Source organism: Hylobates moloch, unplaced genomic scaffold, assembly GCF_009828535.3.
Source record: "Hylobates moloch isolate HMO894 unplaced genomic scaffold, HMol_V3 SCAFFOLD_7, whole genome shotgun sequence".
NCBI lineage: Eukaryota > Metazoa > Chordata > Mammalia > Primates > Hylobatidae > Hylobates > Hylobates moloch.
Window position 1 is genome coordinate 43,621,945 of NW_026652282.1, and position 19,675 is coordinate 43,641,619.

Here is a 19,675-nt window from a genome sequence, read left to right on the forward strand (position 1 = left end):
TTTTGAGACAGAGTCTCGCCCTGTCACCTAGGCTGGAGTGCAGTGGCGCGATCTTGGCCCACTGCAACCTCTGCCTCCCGGGTTCAAGCGATTCTCCTGCCTCAGCCTCCCGAGTAGCTGGGACCACAGGCGTGCTCTACTGTGCCTGGCTAATTTTTGTATTTTTAGTAGAGATGGGGTTTCACCATGTTGGCCAGGCTGGATTTTCTTTTAAGCCTATTGAGTGACCTGTGCCTATGGTATATATATTATTTATTATTTGTTTAGAGACAGGGTCTCACTCTGTTGCCCAGGCTGGAGTGCAGTGGCACGATAATAGCTTACTGCAAGCTCAAAGTCCTGGGCTCAAATGAGCCTCCTGCCTCAGCCTCCTGAGTAGTTGGGACTACAGACGTGTGCCACTGTGCCCAGCTAATTTTGTTTTTTTGTACTTTTTTGTAGAGACAGGGGTCTCACTATGTTGACCAGGTTAGTCTCAGAGACGGGGTTTCACTATCTTGGCCAGGCTGGTCTTGAACTCCTGACCTCGTGATCTACCCACCTTGGCCTCCTAAAGTGCTGGGATTACAGGCGTGAGCCACCACACCTGGCCAAGATGAGTAAATTTTTTGATGAATCCCTATCAACTCTGAAACCAGATAGCTTTGGCTAACAGTAGAACTCATCATCTGAACCCAGAAACAGATTTAGGTAACCTTTTTTTGTAAACCTCCTAATACAGAGAGTGGGATTTGGAATGTGAAAGATACTTCATATGCTTCCTGGCACACACACACACGTGTCTTTTACGTGTGGCTTGTGTGAATGTGAGTGTGTGTCTCTAGGCTCTACATGTAGGATGAGGTCCCCTGGTCCTTATCTGCTCTCCTCATCCCCACCTTGTTCTACCAGAACCAGAGGAAGAGATCATTGCCGAGGACTATGACGATGATCCTGTGGACTACGAGGCCACCAGGTTGGAGGGCCTACCACCAAGCTGGTACAAGGTGTTCGACCCTTCCTGGTGAGCCTGGGTGAGGGGGGGGCTAACTTCTGACTTCACCCTTCCTGTGCTGACCTTGGTTGTGAGGTTTAGGTGGACACAAGGGAGGGAGCCTTGGGTGGAGGGCATTGGCGTTAGGTATCTGCAAGACTCAAGTTGCTGCCTGCTGGGGCCTGGCTCCTCCGGGGTTGGAAGACTGTCTTTTCTCTCTTTTTTGAGACGGAGTTTCACTCTCGTTGCCCAGGCTGGAGTGCAATGGTGTGATCTCAGCTCACTGCAACCTTCGCCTCCCGGGTTCAAGCGATTCTCCTGTCTCAGCCTCCCAAGTAACTGGGATTACAGGTGCACACCACCACACCCGGCTAATTTTTGTATTTTTTGTAGAGATGGGGTTTCATCATATTGGTCAGGCTGGTCCCAAACTCCTGACCTCAGGTGATCCGCCTGCCTCGGCCTCCCAAAGTGCTGGGATTACAGGCATGAGCCACCACGCCCAGCCGACAGTGTTTTCTCTTCAGGAGAAGAGATTCTGGGGATCCTGCCTGTGGGGTCCTGACATGGGGCAGGTATAGGCAGAGACTGGGGAGACAAGAGTTGAGGATCCAAGGCAAGGACATCTGTGCTGACACTTCTTTCCTGCGGCCCCACAGCGGGCTTCCTTACTACTGGAATGCGGACACAGACCTCGTATCCTGGCTCTCCCCACATGACCCCAACTCTGTGGTTACCAAATCGGCCAAGAAGCTCAGAAGCAGTAATGCAGGTGAGTTGGCAGGTACAAGGGTGCCGTGAGTGATCTTAGCAGTTCTCACAGAGAGGCCATGTAGAATGATAGTGGATCAGAGGGGCAGGTGAGACCAGGCGGGCCCAGCCTCAGGCAAGGGAGGTTGTTGAAGGCAGAGGCTGCTGGGTCCTGGGGTGGCAAGAGGTCACTTCAAGACTTGTGTCCTCAGATGCTGAAGAAAAATTGGACCGGAGCCATGACAAGTCGGACAGGGGCCATGACAAGTCGGACCGCAGCCATGAGAAACCAGACAGGGGCCACGACAAGTCAGACCGGGGCCACGACAAGTCTGACAGGGATCGAGAGCGTGGCTATGACAAGGTAGACAGAGAGAGAGAGCGAGACAGGGAACGGGATCGGGACCGCGGGTATGACAAGGCAGACCGGGAAGAGGGCAAAGAACGGCGCCACCATCGCCGGGAGGAGCTGGCTCCCTACCCCAAGAGCAAGAAGGGTAAGCTGGGCAGAATGGGGCTCGGTGAGACCAGCAAGGTGCAGGGCGCACTGTGTGAGGAAGCCTGCCCTCAAAAAGATGCCTGGACCTGGGGCCTAGAGGAGGGTGCTGTGGTACATGGCAGCCAGGGGCTTCATTTCTTCTTGTGGGGTGGGGCTCAGTGATCAGGGGCTCCTGGTGCCTCTATTGAAGACTTTGCCCTGCCACTTCCACAGCAGTAAGCCGAAAGGATGAAGAGTTAGACCCCATGGACCCTAGCTCATACTCAGACGCCCCCCGGTAAGTGACCACCCCTCTTGACTCAGTACGTGGACACCATCCTCCGGCCTCCTTCCTCCATTCCTCATTGGGACCAGGTGGGCCGTGTCCGCCACATCACCCATCCCCATCCCCTGACTCTTTCACCGGCAGGGGCACGTGGTCAACAGGACTCCCCAAGCGGAATGAGGCTAAGACTGGCGCTGACACCACAGCAGCTGGGCCCCTCTTCCAGCAGCGGCCGTATCCATCCCCAGGGGCTGTGCTCCGGGCCAATGCAGAGGCCTCCCGAACCAAGCAGCAGGATTGAAGCTTCGGCCTCCCTGGCCCTGGGTGAAAATAAAAGCTTTCTGGTGATCCTGCCCACCATGCCTGAGTGCTTCCTTCGAGGCTGCCCAACCCAAGTCGGCAAGATGCACAACACATTTTATTTGCAAAAACTCAGCTAAGAGATAGTGTGGAGCTGGCAGGGGCTGGGGGGGGCTGAGCTGAGGTGGGTCATGAGAGGGCTTAGTCATGTCGGCCCTGTGTGGGGCGGGGATGGTGGGGACAGGGAGTCCAGTGTCTACCTCACCCTACCCCTAATACTGATCAGAGTTTGGTCCCAGCTGGGCCAGGGCAAGAAGAGAGAACGAGGCCAGGCCAATGTCTTCAATCCCAGCGGCTAGGAACCCTTCACCTTGGTGAGCAACCTGTGGTGGGAATGGGGAGGAAAGAAAAACACAAAGCTGGGCTACGCCGGCAGGCGGGTTTCCTGAGCAAGTGAGGGCGGCAGTGGTGAGGCTGGTAGTCCTGGGGTTAGTAATGGTGCCCCCCTGGTCAGAAAGCTACACGTGGACTAAATAAATACAACATCTTTATTTGGCATTGGATATCCTGACATTTGTTCATTACAGTTCCTTAAAAAACAAACCAAAAAATCAGAACAAATTAATAAAAAGTAAAGATCCAATGGCTCTATTTACATATAGCAAAGACAGCCCAGGCATCTTCCATGCACACACACACCCCGCCCCGATACAGTTAAGGGGTTAATAAGCTTTGGGGAGCGCAGGAGGCAGGTTCCACAGTTCATCAATCCCAAGACACCCCCATGAGGTAGGGGTGCTTCACACAGCCAGACGGATATCAAGAGTATGATTGGCAGCTTTATTTTTCCTCTCCTAGACGTCTCCAAAAATAACCCTACATCTGGCAACTGACAGTGTTTTAAATACAATGAGATTCAGCCACTTCAAGGACCTCCATTTTTCCCACACCCTGGATCAATAATAATATGATTACACCACAAATTCCAAGTCAACTAAAAAAAACAAATGGCCCCTACCACACCTTCTGCCAGAAGGGCTGATGCAAAAATCTTAGCTCTTGTCCCTTTCTCCCTGGGGACTCACAAGAAGCCCATCTTCAAGGTGTCAAGGAAGCTGGCCCAAGGCCACACAAAAGACGGAACTGGTAACATGATCCAGAGCAGTGGTAAGGGAGGAGAGAAGGCCTCAAACTATGGGCAAATGAACCCCACAGGTAGGCATCAGTCATTCCTGAAGAGCTGTGGGAGTTTTGTCCAGTGTGTCCTTATGGAGGTGGAGGGACTGCTGGGAGGGACTCTCCCAGACGAGACACCTCCGGAAGAGGGCACAGGGTCGGGGAGGGGACAGACAAAAAAAAAGGCCTTGAATGACAGTACCCCCAACCCTGCCTCCAAAGAGGTTAGAGGGAGCGGAGGTGGCAGCTCTAAAACCCCCTCCAGGGGAATGGGGTCAGCCTACCAGGAAGGGTTCCCCTCCAGGGGAATGGGGTCAGCCTACCAGGAAGGGTTCACGTGACAGCGAGCTCTAGTCCCACACCCCTCCGGAAGTCTCAGTGACCTGGGAGAAAAGACCATCTCCCAAACCCAGAGGAGCCAGGCCCCGGAGGGCGGCGACTTGGGTCCTGCAGATGCCCAACACCCTCCACCCCAGTCCCCCTCCCTTGTGTCCCCCCATTGCTGCCAGCCCTCACTTCACCAGCACTGACTTTGGCAGAAAGGGCTCCGTGATGAGGTCTCCACGGTGGGAAGACAGCTGCGGTGGCGGTGGCTGCCCGGGAGGCTGCTGGTGAACGCAGGGCCCGGAGGCGGAGGCAGAGGCAGAGGCTATGGCTTTGGCTGCACCTCGGGGAAGGCTGTAGAGGTAGACAGCACCAATGACGAGTCCAGCGCCAAGGGCAAATAATGGGTCCACGTGGAAGCCAAAGAGGCGAATGGAGGCAACAGTGGACAGCACAATGGACAGGGAAGTGGCAAAGCCCTTGAGGATATTGTCAGCGTACTTGACAACCACAGCCACCAGTAGCCCGCCGAAGGCCTGGTTGAGCACCACGCCCCAGACAGCAGGCGTGTACCCAAAAAAGAAACCGCGGGTGGCCACGGCGGTACCCTCAGCCCACCAGAGCCCCACCAGGCCCAGTGCTGTGCCGAAGAGGCCCAGTTGCAGGTTGCGCAGCCACACGGAGCCTGAGCTGCCTTTGAGGATCTTCTCAAAGTAGACACCTGCGAAGCCGGAGGAGAGACAGGAGGCCACGACGGCTGCCAGGCCTGCCCCAGGGTTCTGATCCAGTGGCCGTGGGCCTCCCCCACCGGCTTGCTGTGCCTGGACAATGGCGACGCCAGTGAAGAGGAGCAGCAGGGAGGCCCACTGCAGCCGGGAAAGGCTGCGATTCAGCATGAGCACGGAGAACAGCGCTGTGGTCAGGATCTTCAGCTGGTATGTCACCTGCGAGTGGCACGTGGAAGGCACTGAGGGCTGACCCTGGCCTCCAACAGGTGCACATGGGGGGCAGCACCCACTGTGGGCCCCCAGGCACAACAGAGGGACAGGGTGGGGGGTATGACAACAAAAACAGCAAAAGGAGCCAGCCACTGGCCATTGGCTGAGCTGCAGCGAAACAGTTCTGAGGTCTCTCCCAGCAAGTACACAAAAGGATGGCTGTGCCAAGAAATCCACATCCCAATCCCATTTCCTGGCTGTGTGACTGGGGACAAAGCACTTGCCCTGTCTGAGCCCTGGCATCATCCTCTATAAAAGATGGCTGAGGTATGGAAGTATCTTTGTGATGAGGGACTTGATACAAATGAATCAATAGCCACAACAATGTCAGCAAATACTTACATAGTGCTTACAATGTATCAGTGTGGTTCTAGGCACTGCACATGAATTCATTCATTTAATTCTCACAACACCATTCTGAAGTGAGCACCACTGTAAGCCCCAATTTAAAGGTGGGAAAACTAAGGCACAGAGAGGTTAGGTGACGTGCCCCAAAATCACACAGCTGGAAAGTAGCAGAGCTGAGATTTGAACCCAGACAGCCTGGCCCCAGAATCCAGGCTCTTTAACCATTTCACAAAACTGCCCACAAATAGCCTAAAGCTTATCTGTCGCCAATCAAGGGCTCTTCACGGGTATTATTTCTTTTAAGTATCCTAGCATCTCAGTGAACAGGCATTACTATTTCCACCCCCAATTTTCATAGACGAGAAAAGGGAGGTTGAAGGAGTTCCAAGGACATTCTGAAGGTGACATAGCCCCTGTCCTCTGCAACAACCCCCCACCACGGTATTCCCATACTCCAGTCCCCAACCTAGTTAGTTCCTCTGGGGCCATGCTGGGCTTGGGGCTCACCTGGAAAGTGGCAGCTGGTAGGTTAGAGATGGCAACATACTGGAGGTTATTCTGCAAGGTGTAGATGAGAGAGGGCACTGCGAGCTTGAGTGTGTCCACATACTGCACCAGGACGGCCTCATGGAGGAAGAGAACCAGGTGCTTCACGTTACCTAGGTGGGAGGAGGAGAGCCCTTCTTAGCACTGACAGCCATACATGGGGAACCCCTGAAGGCTGGGAACAGGCCTTGCTCCCGTGACTCCCCCATCCACCCTGCTGTCCAATCCCTGGGGGCTGGAATGAAGTATGTGATCTCAGTTTTCCCTAGAGTACAACCATGTTTCCAGCAAGCTTTTCTGAGACTCAGTTTAATGGCAGCAAAAGAATCAGCCATCCGTGTCTGCTAATCACAGAGCATGTCACTCATGTTAGAGCCTACCTCCCTGGCAGAGAGCCCCATTCAGGGCAAGCACTCAATACTAAATACATTTGTGTACAATGAAATAACCATCATTAGGCCAGGCGCCGTGGCTCACGCCTGTAATCCCAGCACTTTGGGAGGCCAAGGCGGGTGGCTCACGAGGTCAGGAGTTCAAGACCAGCTGGGCCAACAACACTGAAACCCCATCGCTACTAAAAATACAAAAATTAGCCAGGTGTGGTGGCACGCGACTGTAATCCCAGCTACTTAGGAGGCTGAGGCAGGAGAATTGCTTGAACCTGGGAGGCGGAGGTTGCAGTGAGCTAAGACCATGCCATTGCACTCCAGCCTGGGCAACAGAGTGAGACTCCATCTCAAAAAAAAAAAAAAAAAAAAAAGAAATAACCATCATTAACTTGGAGCTTATGAAATAGAAGCCCTAGGAGCTCGGGTGGAGGGCTGTCTCCCACACAGAAGAGAAGTTTAGTCTAGACTTTTTTTTTTTTTTTTGGCACAGTGGCACCATCTCGGCTCACTGCAACCTCCACCTCCCAGGTTCAAGCGATTCTCCTGCCTCAGCCTCCCAAGTAGCTGGGAATACAGGTGCATGCCACCACTCCCAGATAATTTTTTGTATCTTTAGTAGAGACGGGGCTTCACCGTGTTAGCCACGATGGTCTCGATCTCCTGACCTCGTGATCCGCCTACCTCGGCCTCCCAAAGTTCTGGGATTACAGATGTGAGCCACCACACCAGGCATAGTCTCGACTTTTAGACTTATCCTAGCTCTTCACTGACCCATGTGCCATCCGAGGGCAGGGGCCATCTCCCCCTTGTTGCATCTTTCTGTCAGCCCTAGACAGAGTTGCGTCTGCCACATGGATGAATGCAGGCTTGACCATTAAGCAGAAGTCCGCTTGGGACCTGCTCCAGTGAAAACATGATAATCGGGCTGGGCGCAGTGGCTCACGCCTGTAATCCCAACACTTTGGGAGGTTAAGGCGGGTGGATCACCTGAGGTCAGGAGTTCAAGACCAGACTGGCCAATGTGATGAAACCCTGTCTCTAGCAAAAATACAAAAATTAGCCTATAATCCCAGCTACTCAGGAGGCTGAGGCAGGAGAATCTTTTGAACCCGGGAGGCGGAGGTTGCAGTGAGCCAAGATCGTGCCATTGCACTCCAGCTTAGGCAACAAGGGCAAAACTCCGTTTCAAAACAAACAAAAAACATGAGAATCATTTCCTATGTAACAAGGCCTTTGCAAAGCTCGCCCCACTTTTTGGCAGTTCATCTTTTTTTTTTTGGCGGGGCAGGGTGGGTGGGTGGGTGAGGAGTCTTGCTCTGTCGCCCAGGCTGGAGTGCAGTGGCGTGATCTTGGCTCACTGCAACCTCTGCCTCCCGGGTTCAAGCAATTCTCCTGCCTCAGCCTCCCAAGTAGCTGGGATTACAGGCATCCGCCACCACGCCTGGATAATTTTTGTATTTTTAGTAGAGACGGGGTTTCACCATCTTGGCCAGGCTGGTCTCTAACTCCTGACCTCGTGATCCACCTGCCTCTCGGCCTCCCAAAGTGCTGGGATTACAGACGTGAGCAACCACGCCCAGCCAGCAGTTCATCTTTTAAGTCACAGCTGGGTGTCACTCCACAGGCAAAACTTCTTCGAACACTGAACAAGGTTGTCCCAGGAACTCCTACTGATGTTCATTCACCAAACCCTGTCCACTCCTGGTCTCCAAACTTGAATTCAGGGGAAAAAAATTCCGGGCGGGGGAGGGAGGGGTGCTGAAATTGTGGCTAAGAGATGAAGGCCTGTGATTAAGTCTGTGGCTATCTGTTATTTCCATCTTCCATCAGCAATGAGGACAAGCTGCTCCTCTGCATTGCTAACCTATCTACCCCCACGGCCTGAGGCAGTGTTCACATCTACACTGTTCACAGAGTTAACAAAGGTAAGAGCAGGTCTCTTGTTAACCTGGAGTTAACAAGTGGGTGAGAATGTTCTCTTCAATGTAAACAAAGGGCAAAGGTGCATAATTTATCTCCATCCCTTTACTTATGCAAGACCTTTTTAGAGAAACAATTGGGCAACACTTCAAAGTAGAAGGCCTTCAGGGAGATGTTGAAATTAGTAGATAAACCCAACTCCCAATTTACAAGATATGTAGAAGACAGAATATTTGTTAAATTTTTGAGAATATTTGCCTCAGGGAGGCAGTCAGCAAAATCCAGACTACCCAAAGTCTACAAGACAAATGACCTGTTTTCTCCAACAAATTAATTGCAAAGACCAAAAAACCCCTAGAGATTAACAGATTTAGAAGATACCAAAGAAGGCCAGCGTGGTGGCTCACGCCTGTAATCCCAGCACTTTGGGAGGCTGAGGTGGGTGGATCACAAGGTCAGGAGTTCGAGACCATCCTGGCTAACATGGTGAAATGCTGTCTCCACTAAAAATACAAAAAAATTAGCTGGGCGTGGTGGCATGTGCCTGTAATCCCAGCTACATTTATTCAAGATAATTCAGGGAAATTTACTTCCATACAATATTACTTCGTGTGGGATTTACTTAAAAATAGTAAGGGGATAAGGACGTAGGTAGACATAGAGATTGGCAGTGAGTGAACAATCACTGATGTTGTTTAAAGCGGCCATGAGTTGCTAATTGCTGACTCTGGAGGATGGGTACACAGATATTTTACTATTTGATTATTCTCTCTGATTTTGCATGTATTCGGAATTCTCCATAATATGAAGCTAAATCACATGTGAGAGACCCCTGCTACTTTATAAGCATAGACAATCTCACTCCTACAGCCCACACAGGCCGGCTCCCCGGCTGTTAGGGCTAGAAAAGTGTAAGATGCCGCTACGCATAGCTGGAGTGGCGCCCCAGGCAGGTTGAGATTTGGAGACACTCCTGAAGCAAACCGTCTGTGTGAACACACACACATACATGTGGCGTCTCACCCACCGACCCCAGTGCAGCCCCGTCCCTGGCTCGTACCCCTCTTCTGTGCGAAGAGCAGCAGCAGGCAGGTGAGACCTTTGAGCACTTCCGCCATGACCACAGCAGTGGTGGCAAAGAAGCGGTCCCCTGGCAACGTGCGGGCGTAGCGGATGCTGAGGATGAGGGAGGCATTCTGGACCACCAGCACAGCTAGGGATATGTACTTCAGGCGCCTGTGAGCTGTGGGGAACGGAAGGGGCAAGGGGGAAGGACGGGGTCAGAAGCCGCTGGGGCACAGCCACACCACCACCCACCCCCTTTCCTTTCTCACCCAGGACCCTCCTAGCCACGGCTACTTGCTCCCTCAGCCTGCCTGCCCTCACCCAATGAGGGTCTGACTCCTACCGGCTTACTGCCTCACCACGAGCAGGAAGAGCCAGAAGGCAGAAATGGGCCCCACCCTGTCCAGTCCATACCTGGAATCCTTACCTAGGTGTCAGGTAATGGCTGAGGCAAGCCCTGGCCACGCGCCTCGGCTTCCTCCTAAGTGAGAAGCAACTCTTCCCCCGACAGAATACCGACAACTACATTCTCCACATTTATTGAGTGTTTACTGTATGGCTATCACTGGGTTAAGGAATTTCTATGGATTACCTCAATAGACTCATATATCACTGTCATCTCCAAAAGAACTGCGAGGATTCCCATTTATGGATGAGCAAACTGAGAATTTATATGAAATGATGCTCCTGTTTAACAAGGGACTGTCTCATGTAAAGAATAATACATCAATGCAGGGAATGAGGCCACTATATGAGGTATGTTCACCCCTAAGAACAGTCTTTCTCCCATCTAAGAAATGATTCGATTCCCTCACACTGAGAATGGCCTACATCCCACATGGAATGATCCTCCTCATACCCAGAATGGTCTCTCCAACCCCTCACTCCTGTGACAACTGGTTCCTCTCGAACCAGAGTAGTCTACTAAATACAAGCAATGATTCCTACATGCTCCCAGGGACTGAATCCTGTATCAGGAATGGTTATCCCACCAAGAAAGGTCTGGCTCCCTCAACCACATGAGGAAATATTTCCCTGCACTCCACATGGTCTGCCCTCCCACCACCACACACCAACCCTCTAGCTAATGAATTTTTCCTTGCTCTACCCACACTCACAATGAGCTCTCTCTGCTATAAGGAAGGACCCGGCACTCTCAGAACGTTCTTTCTCCACCATATAACGATGAGCCCTCCCACCTGAATGCACAATGAACTCTACCTCCATTAGGAGGGGAGCCCCCAGAACGGTCTCCTCCGCACATAAGGACACCCCCATTCTCAAAATGGACCCTCTCTAGTCACATAAAGAAGGACTCGCCCCACCCTAACTCACAATAGTCTCTGTCCCTTTATAAGGAAGGAACCACCACCCTCAGAATAGTTTCCCCCTTCTTCAGTGAGGAACTCCCACACCCGCAGAATGGTCTCTTCCACACGGAAGGACTCCACATATTCAGAATGGTTTCGGTGGCCTTAGCCTTCCCAAAAAGAATTACCCACCACACTCACAATGGTCTCTACTCTCCATATGCGGAAGGATCCCACAATCACTCAGAATGTTCTCTTCCCCGCCCCCAACACACAGACAATGTGCACACACAGACACACACACACGTCGGTCCATACGGGATGCTCCCTCTCACTTTAGTGAGGAACATTCCCGACTCCCAGCGATCCCGACCTCCGCCTCCCATGCGACCGCTCGGGCACAGACTGTCTCACCCGCACTCGCGGTCCCCGACTCCAATACACCCGCGGAAACCGCCCCTGGCCCGGGCGCCGCGGTAGAACCACCAGCCCCAACCGCTGCCATGTTGGCATCTGCCTGGCCCGTCCCCTCGGCAACAGAAAACCACTTCCGTGTTCGTCACTTCCGCTGCCGGGCCACCTAAGTAAAGGTGGTGCCAGAGCCGGGATCGTCGGGGTGATGGCTTTTCTCCTCCGCTCCTAGAAGCTCAATGTATGAGTAGCCCCGGGATTTCCAAATTCCGTCGGATCGGGACGCCGAGGACACGGCCCGATCGGCCTACCCATCGTCCCTACAGAGCTTCATCGGCCCATTCCTGTCACTAGACCGGCCTTGTCCTGCCGTTCGTCCACTTCACTGATCGCGCTTTCCAGATCACCCCCTGATCCTGTCTCCTAGTCTCATTGGTTCACCCACCCCTTTCATCTCGGCTCTTTATTGGCAGCTTCTCCATAAGGCACCGCCCTTTCCGTATCAGAAACTAACAGGTGCTTCACGGTTGGACTGAAGTTCCGCTTTCCCGTCTTCCAGCGAGGCCCCGCCCGCTGGAGAGCACACGGGAATCTGGGGACGAAGAAACTTTGACCTGGTGGGGTCGGGTGAGGGCGTACCGGCATCAGGTGCGAGTCAGGAATGTAAGCTAGTAGATAAAAGCAGAGCAGGTGAGGATAAGCAAGTGAAAATGCAAAGGAAAGTTGACGCACAGAAAAGAAGACAAGTGAGTCACCACTGAGGATGGCAAATAAAGGGGACAGGCGAAACGCTCACAGGTTAGCTAGCACTTGGAAGCAGGGCAAGAGTCCGGGCCAGAGGCGGTGGCTCACGCCTGTAATCCCAGCACTTTGGGAGGCTGAGCCGGGCGGATCACCTGAGCTCAGGAGTTCCAGCCTGGGCATCTCAAATTAAAAAAAAATTACCCGGGCGTAGTGGTATGCACCTGCACCCTGCTACTCTGGAGGCTGAGGCAGGAGAACCACTGGAACCCGGAAGGCGGAGGTTGCACTGAACCGAGACAAGCAGGCCAAGAGAGGGGACAGCTGAGGTCGGAACAAGTGAAACCAACATGGAATAGGGCAGGCCAGGTTAAGTCAAGTGTTGGAGAAATTAGAGGGATGGGTATGTAAGGGTAAAGATAGGGGAGAGGCTAAAGATTAAGAGCAAAACAGGTGACTACACCCTGGACAGATTCCAGTCAGCGCCCAACCCCAGCCCCGCCCTCGCCAGTACCCTGATAGGGCTTTTCCTCTCCAACAGGGAAAAGGGCTTCTTCATTACCCCGGGGTGCCAGGGTAGGTAGTTTTTCTGCTTCTGAGATGGCCATCTTGATTGGGGATGTGCCCTAAACACCTTCAATATGCACAGTATCTCCAACAGAGAACCCTTCTGCACATACTGGGCACTGTGTAAGATCAGGGGGCAGGGGGAATCAAGATTTTGTGTGTGTGTGTGTGTGGTGCAGCTTCAAGAATCCTTAAAGCTCTTTAGGATGGCAACATAAGACTGTGGCTTCCTGAGGACAAAGCAGAGGGACAGTCTGTCTCAGTGCACAGTAGATGCTCCATAAAAGCCTCACACCTACAAATGGCCAGCCGCTTCTGATTCTATTACTTTTATTAAATAGTGGGTTTCCACACATGGCTTTTTAAATAATCCAGGCAGGAGAAGAGAGGAGGGCACACTTGGAACTCCCCTCCCCACAATACGTGATTATTTACATTTTAGCAATTGGACAATCCCGGCTCAGGAGGAGGTTGCAAGAATCTGCAAAAGTTGGAGGGGGCGCCCCAGGAGAACAAACAGCAAGCCTTATTTCCCCTAGCCCATCCCCCAAAAAACCATCCATCCCATCCTAGTGTCTGGTGGTGTCCGGTGGTGTCCATCTTCCATTCCTTCACAAATTATGGAAGTAAGGTTCTTCTCACCAGAATAAGAGCACTTGGGATAACAGAGTAGGGTCCCCTCACCAAAAAAAAAAAAAAAAAAAAAAAAGCAGCCTTGGGGTAACAACAGGGCATTACCTCCTCCAGAATAACGAATCCTGGGCTGAGGCAGGTAAGCAGCTTGACCCAATATGGGACCCTAGGCTAGGGGAAAGGGTCCCTTTACTAAAATAAAAGCTACTGGGGTATTGGAAGGAAAGCACCCTTGCCCAAGTAAGAGCATATGAACTAAGTTTGTGTGGTGGTAGTAGGAGGTGCCAATGAAGGGGTGACACATCATCAGAATATGAGTCCCGGGGCTCAGAATGGGAACAACTTCACCAAAATAAACTTCCTTAGCAAAATGAGAAGCAAGAAGTTCCCCCTCCAGAATCAGGGACCACAGGTTCTGGGAGGAAGGCTCCTTTGTAGGATTGGGAAGGGAACTGGGCAGACTTGGTTTATGTCTTCTAACCCCTGATCCTCAATCCCTTACCTTAGTAATACTGGATTTTAATGACCGGTAATGACCTGTAAAACCAAGTCAACAAATGTCCATCTATCCCTGTGACATGGCCATGGGATGGCTCTTCCGACCACCGGGGGCCAGGCCAGGCTTAGGGTAGCAAGGACCAGGCCAAAGGGGCGGGGCCTCCTTTGGAGGGGTTGAGGGGTGCATCCTCGGCTGGTGTTTGCATCCAGGGGTCCAGCAGGATCTCTTCCAGTGAGGGTCGGGAAGAAGGTTTGGGGGCCAGGCACCGGCGGATTAGGGCACAGCAGTCTGTGGGCCAAGAAGCAGAGAGGGAAGATTAGCAGTCAGTAGGGGGTACTGGTCCCTGAGAGGGATGGAGTCTTCTGGGCTGGGGTCAGTGAGGCCTCACCTGGGGAGACATGGGCAGGGAAGTGGAGCTCAGCTTCCAGAATCTCCTGGTCCCTCTCGAAGGGAATGTCCCCACACACCATGTCATAGAGGAGGATGCCCAGTGACCAGACAGTGGCCGGGAGTGCATGGTACTGGTGTCGAGAGATCCACTCCGGGGGGCTGTACACCCTTGTCCCTGCACACAAGCCAGGGGTTAGACCACTCAATCTCATGATGCTCTTCTCCAACCCCAAACTCCCCAGGAAAGATGGCCTCACCACAATTAAGAGCACTCAAGATAAAAGCAGAGTCCCCTCACTAGATAAAGAGCAGCTAAAATACCAGAGTCCCTTCAACAGAATAAAAGCACTGAGAAGTAACAGGATCCCCTTACCAGAGAAAGAATACTCAGGATGGTAACAGGACCCCCTCACCAGAATAGGAGCCCAGAATAAGGTTAGCACACCGTTAAAAGATGAACTTTATCAGAGGGCAAGGCTGAGAATCCCCAGTATTAGCAATCGATCATCTTATATAATGCAGTATGAGTCAAGGATTACAGGACACCCCACCACTGGAGGCCAACGGTCACAAGGCCATCAAGTAAAAACAATCCCTCTGGGGAGATTTAGAGAAGCCTTACCATCAAAGTCAGTGTAGGGTTCATCATGAAGCAGGGCACCAGAACCAAAATCAATGAGTTTGGCACAGCCACGGCGTAGGTCTATCAGGATGTTCTCATCCTTGATGTCACGATGGACAACTCCACGGGAATGGCAGTGCTGGATGGCTGCCACTACTTGGCCAAAGAAGCAGCGGCTTGGGCCTTCACCCAGCGGGCCCTTCTCTGTGATATAGTCAAAGAGATCCTGGGCGGGCAAAGGCCGCTCGAGGACCAGCATGAAGCCCTCCTGTGTCTCAAACCAGTCAAGCAGGCGGATCACGCCAGGGTGCCCACCGCCTGCACCCACTTTCCACAGCAGTGCCACTTCGAGTGGGCATGTGACTGAGTCTGACTGGGGACACAGGTGGGGTGGGAAGCAGGGAGAGAAAAAAGACAGATGTCAGGGCAACAGCTCTGAGGCTTTTTACCTAAGCTCAACTCAGGGCCCCTTTTCCTGACAGTGTGTCCTTGAGCAACTCACTTCCCTTCCTGGGCCTCAGTTTCCCTAAAGACACAAACACACAGCGATTGAGAGGGTGAAACCAGCAAAGAGTCTGCACAAATCTCTCATGTGAGTAGATCAATAAACATTTGAATAAACAAAAGAAGTTCAGCCGGGCACAGTGGCTCATCCCTGTAATCCCAGCACTTTGGGAGGCTGATGTGGGTGGATTGCTTGAGCCCAAGATCAGCCTGGGCAAAATGGCAAGACTCCATCTCTACACAAACACAAAAATTAGCCAGGCTTGGTGGCATGCACCTGTAGTCCCAGCTACTTGGGAGGCTGAGGTGGTGGGAGGGTCGCTTGAGCCAAGAAGGCAGAGGTTGCAGTGGAGATCCACCACTGCACTCCAGCTGTCTCAAAACAAACAAGCAAAAATAGAAAAATCTGGTTATTAACTTAAGGCTTTCAGCAGAAGCAGCACCACCATTATGTGGTGTTTTGTTTTGTTCCCTGACATATCCCAGATTAGAATAGTACCTTACACAGTAGGTGATCAATAAATGTTAAACAGATGACAGCACTTAATAGCATGGGCTCTGACAAGCAGTTAGCACTCAGTAAACACTGTTATTGTGTAATAGTTTGTTTTGTTCACGGACGTATATGAAGCACTAGAACAGTGGCTGCTAAAGAGTAGAGCTGAATAATTATTTGTTAAACAGGTGAAAACAATTAGTAAAAAAAGGACCTAGCACAAAATGGGCTCTCAATACTTATGTAATACTTTGCTGCGTGTCTAGAATTTTGTCTGTCATATAGTAGGTGGTCAATATACCTAATTTGTTTAACAGCTGAGTGATTTATTGCAAAGGACTTAGCACAAAAGGACTTAGTGTTATCATGTGTTTTGTCAGCATCACCAAGCACCTAGAACCAGCCAATAAAAAGCCTAAATGTGGCCCTGCGCAGTGGCTCACGCCTGTAATCCCAGCACTTTGGGAGGCCAAGACAGGCAGATCATCTGAGGTCGGGAGTTCGAGACCAGCCTGACCAACATGGAGAAACCCCGTCTCTACTAAAAATACAAAATTAGAGGCCGGGCACGGTGGCTCACGCCTGTAATCCCAGCACTTTGGGAGGCCCGAGGCGGGCAGATCACTAGGTCAGGAGTTCCAGACCAGCCTGGCCAACATGGTGAAACACGGTCTCTACTAAAAATATAAAAATTAGCCGGGCGTGGCGGCGGGCGCCTGTAATTACAGCTACTCAGGAGCCTGAGGCAGGAGAATCGCTTGAACCCAGGAGGTGGAGGCTGCAGTGAGCTGAGATCACGCCACTGCACTCCAGCCCAGGCAGCAGAGTGAAACTGTCTCAAGGAAAAAAAAAAAAAGTCATAAATGCAGCCGGGCGTGGTGGCTAATGCCTGTAATCCCAGCACTTTGGGTGGCTGAGGCAGGCGGATCACCTGAGGTCGGCAGTTCAAAACCCGCCTGGCCAACATGGTGAAACCCCGTCTCTACTAAAAATACAAAAATTAGCCGGGCATGGTTGTGCGCTCCTGTAGTCCCAGCTACTTGGGAGGCTGAGGCAGGAGAATCGCTTGAACCCAGGAGACGGAGGTTGCAGTGAGCCGAGATCGCGTCACCTCACTCCAGCCTGGGCAACAGAGGGAGACTGTATCTCCAAAAAAAAAAGTATAAACGCTACTGGCCACAAAATCCGCCCCCCACTGCCTCCCCAAGCCCTGCGCAGGTACACTTTGAGCAGCAACCTTCTGGGCTGAGGTAGAGCCCTCTCCTGGCCAGGCTGCTGACTTGCACAGCAGCAGACGTTTTCTCACCGAGATGCAAAAATTCCGATATTGCGCAGGCGCACCCTCTCCCTTTGGGTCCCACGGACTGCGCAGACGCAGTTTCCCCTAGAGCCCGCCAGGGGGCGCTCCCAACTCTACAACTTGCCCAGACCCGCCCTGATGTCCGTTAGCGTTATAACGGCAAGAGAGAAGCAGCCACCAACACCATGGCAACCAGTGACCTCTGCCCCTTGTTCCCCACCAGCATGCCCTGCGGGCAGTCCCCCAGCAGTGTTTGGAGGGAGGATGGGAAAGGTTTGTTGGAGGGGAGAATCCAGGGCTCTAGGGGAATTGGGGTGAATCAGAACTGTATGTCACCCCAAGGGAGTATAAATGGGCTGGCAGTATTCTCACTGTTACAGGGCCCAGGGAGTCATACATCCCCTGGAAAAAGCAAGGAGGTGAATTCATCAGTGATGGAGTAGGTAGGTCAGGAAGGGCTCCGAAGGTACTCACCAAGGGGGACCAGCCCAGCACACGATTCCGGGGAATCACTTTGATGGCCACCTGGAGAAGAGGGCCGTGATAAGGAGGCCAGCAGGTGATCCCCAGACCCCTCTCAGTCTAGACCTTCTGCCTACCTCCAGTATTCCTCCATCTACCAGCACTCTAGTCTTTCTGGTCCCCAACCACAGCACCCCACAGAACCCATACCAGGGCGTCTCCCTTGCCCTCCAAGTTTATCTCTCCCACCTTCCTTAGCCCTGGGCTCTCCGTTCTCAGGCATCAGGACTCATCACTCCAAGTCCTGAGTTCTAGATTTCCTGATAGCCCAGGTCCACAATCTTCCTATTTAGCTCAACGACACCCCAACTCTGTACCAGGGTCCTGGTCCGCATGGCTCCACACTGGACACCTACCTCCAAAAGTCCCACAAATCTCACATCTAGGTCCCCGCTTTCACACACATACACAGCCTGGACCCTGGGGTCGAGGACCTCCGGGAATCTGAAGCCCCCTGCCCCCGCCATAACCTCCTAGACCGACACACACACGCGCACGCACACACACCTGGCCCTCTACACACACTGCAGGCTCACTCCTCAGACGGACACACACACACACACACACACACACACACACACACACACACCTGGTCCTCTACACACTCTGCAGGCTCACTCCTCGGTCAACCAGCATTCCAAGGCCAGGACCCCCGCCCCCGCCACACGCACCTGACCCTCCCAAGACCCTTGTGACGGATACCTGGAGTCGATCTGTGAGGCGGTGTCCTGCGAAGACGGTGCCAAAGCCCCCCTTACCCAGGAGGGGGCCGAGTCGATACTCGGCCTCGAAGGCTTCCCGATCCTTGCCTCCTACGCAGGCGGAGGCGAGGAAGTCAGGGTGGCGGCGTGCTGAGCCCAGCCACGACTCCCTCCCCCCGCGCTGCAACCCATCATTCCAGCCCACCCCGTCTGGTTGCAGTAGGGGAGGATGTACTCACCTGGCGGCGGCGTGGGGGTCACGGGGGGCGCAGGAGGCCCCTGTAGAGGCTTGGTCAACATGGAGGTGGCGCTGCGCAGATTGAGCCCACTGAACCCGCTAAGCCCGCAGGGCGTGGACGCCCGGGGCAGCGCAGCTGGGGAGCCAGGGCTGGGGGGCGCCAGGGTGGAAGGCAGAGAAACTGGTGGCCCGGAAGCGCCCGCAGACGGCGCAGCGTTAAGATTCGCCGCGCGCGCCAGCCCCAGTGCTACTGAGCCTGGGCACGCGCCTCCCGGGAGAGTCACCCTGGGCGACAGCCCCGCCCACCTGGCTTTGATCAATCCGGACGCGGCACCTGCTGTACCACAGCCAATCGGAGCCAGTTCTTATTTGCATACCACCCTCATCGTTTCAAGGGCCCCCTTATGCAAATACACGCTCGATTCTTCCGACGAGGCGGGGCCAGCATGTAAATGAGGGGGCTTGAGGTGGGGCTCACACCAAGAGGAAACCGGTTCTGGGAATCCCTTTGCAGCACCACGCTTGTTTTGGTTGTTGCGCGGGGTTGTTGTTGGTAGTGGTGGAGGGGTGTGTGTGTGTGTGTGTGTGTGTGTGTGTGTGTGTGTGTGTGTGTGTGTGTGTGTGTGTGTGTGTGTGTATTTACACTTAAAAAATAACTGCGCAGTATCCTTTCCTGGGAAGTTGGTTTGCCGCCGCTGCCTGGATATTAGCACAGAGATAGCGCCAGGCCGGGCTTCTAACAATTCGCGCCTGTGGCTATCAAAGACCCCGTCTCGAAAGGTGCTTGTCCGACTCCTTCACCGGAGTCCTCCAGGCGACTGGCGGCCTTCACTGGAAAGCTGAGGCCAGGGCCCTGGAAATAGCTGGTAGCCAGGGAGGGGGAACCCCTACCATCAACGCCACGGGTGTGCATTGGTCAAAGGCAGCATTGCCTGGTGAGTGTTTATTGGAGCTTTTAACCCTGAGCCCTGGGCCCAGTCAGCAGGTCTAGAATCTAGAACAGCAGGGGGTGGTTCTTGGGGGATGGGGGTGAGCTCAGAGTGGTGGTGGCATGGGGCTGCATTTGGAGTTGAGAGAGGCAACGACTGAGAGACATGATAGAGGCTGCTAGAGAAGTGGCAACTCTCAGACACAAATTTGTGAAAAACACCCAGAAAAGGCGCCACACCCCAGGAAGAAAAATGCACT

The 19,675-nt window shown here is 53.1% G+C and overlaps 3 protein-coding genes across 10 annotated transcripts in view; 1 reads left to right on the top strand and 2 right to left on the bottom strand.

Annotated features, from left to right (window-relative positions):
• Positions 1 to 2,847, top strand: part of PQBP1 (polyglutamine binding protein 1) — a 12,535-nt gene extending 9,688 nt beyond the window's left edge. For 6 of the 7 annotated variants that reach the window (XM_032756892.2, XM_032756894.2, XM_032756893.2 and 3 more), the window contains exons 3-7: positions 892 to 1,003; positions 1,633 to 1,745; positions 1,936 to 2,220; positions 2,436 to 2,499; positions 2,632 to 2,847. In XM_032756892.2, coding sequence (XP_032612783.1) covers positions 892 to 1,003; positions 1,633 to 1,745; positions 1,936 to 2,220; positions 2,436 to 2,499; positions 2,632 to 2,788 — 731 coding nt within the window. In that variant the 3' untranslated portion in view covers positions 2,789 to 2,847. The remainder of the gene's footprint in view (positions 1 to 891; positions 1,004 to 1,632; positions 1,746 to 1,935; positions 2,221 to 2,435; positions 2,500 to 2,631) is intronic. The other variant, XM_032756890.2, reaches the window with a different exon arrangement.
• Positions 2,848 to 2,877: 30 nt separating this feature from the next.
• On the bottom strand, positions 2,878 to 12,500 carry SLC35A2 (solute carrier family 35 member A2). 2 transcript variants are annotated; one of them, XM_032756886.2, is made up of 5 exons: positions 11,278 to 12,499; positions 9,549 to 9,731; positions 6,141 to 6,292; positions 4,495 to 5,231; positions 2,878 to 3,170 (listed from the first exon to the last, which is right to left on the bottom strand). In XM_032756886.2, the coding sequence occupies exons 1-5, from the start codon at positions 11,366 to 11,368 to the stop codon at positions 3,143 to 3,145; spliced, it is 1,191 nt and encodes a 396-aa protein (XP_032612777.1). In that variant the 5' UTR covers positions 11,369 to 12,499; the 3' UTR covers positions 2,878 to 3,142. The 2 variants fall into 2 exon arrangements, with proteins under 2 accessions (XP_032612777.1, XP_058297548.1); XM_058441565.1 differs by lacking the exon at positions 2,878 to 3,170 and adding an exon at positions 3,318 to 4,261 and having other exon boundaries at positions 4,301 to 4,641; positions 11,278 to 12,500.
• Positions 12,501 to 12,870: 370 nt separating this feature from the next.
• Positions 12,871 to 18,739, bottom strand: PIM2 (Pim-2 proto-oncogene, serine/threonine kinase). Its single transcript, XM_032756901.2, has 6 exons — positions 18,489 to 18,739; positions 18,251 to 18,360; positions 17,501 to 17,551; positions 14,727 to 15,099; positions 14,103 to 14,279; positions 12,871 to 14,002 (listed from the first exon to the last, which is right to left on the bottom strand). The coding sequence occupies exons 1-6, from the start codon at positions 18,547 to 18,549 to the stop codon at positions 13,839 to 13,841; spliced, it is 936 nt and encodes a 311-aa protein (XP_032612792.1). The 5' UTR covers positions 18,550 to 18,739; the 3' UTR covers positions 12,871 to 13,838.
• Positions 18,740 to 19,675: the final 936 nt, after the last annotated feature.

Bases quoted from the DNA above. Each gene is read 5' to 3' on its own strand.
- PIM2 (XM_032756901.2), bottom strand. From the start codon at position 18,549: ATGTTGACCAAGCCTCTACAGGGGCCTCCTGCGCCCCCCGTGACCCCC. The intron at 17,552-18,250 runs GTATCCGTCACA...CCTCTTCTCCAG, and splicing joins GCCTCACAGATCGACTCCAG to GTGGCCATCAAAGTGATTCC. The intron at 15,100-17,500 runs GTGAGTACCTTC...CTGTGTCCCCAG, and splicing joins TGCTGGGCTGGTCCCCCTTG to TCAGACTCAGTCACATGCCC.
- SLC35A2 (XM_032756886.2), bottom strand. From the start codon at position 11,368: ATGGCAGCGGTTGGGGCTGGTGGTTCTACCGCGGCGCCCGGGCCAGGG. The intron at 9,732-11,277 runs GTGAGACAGTCT...CGTTCCCCACAG, and splicing joins GTCGGGGACCGCGAGTGCGG to CTCACAGGCGCCTGAAGTAC. The intron at 3,171-4,494 runs GTCAGTGCTGGT...TTCCCACCACAG, and splicing joins ACGGAGCCCTTTCTGCCAAA to GTTGCTCACCAAGGTGAAGG.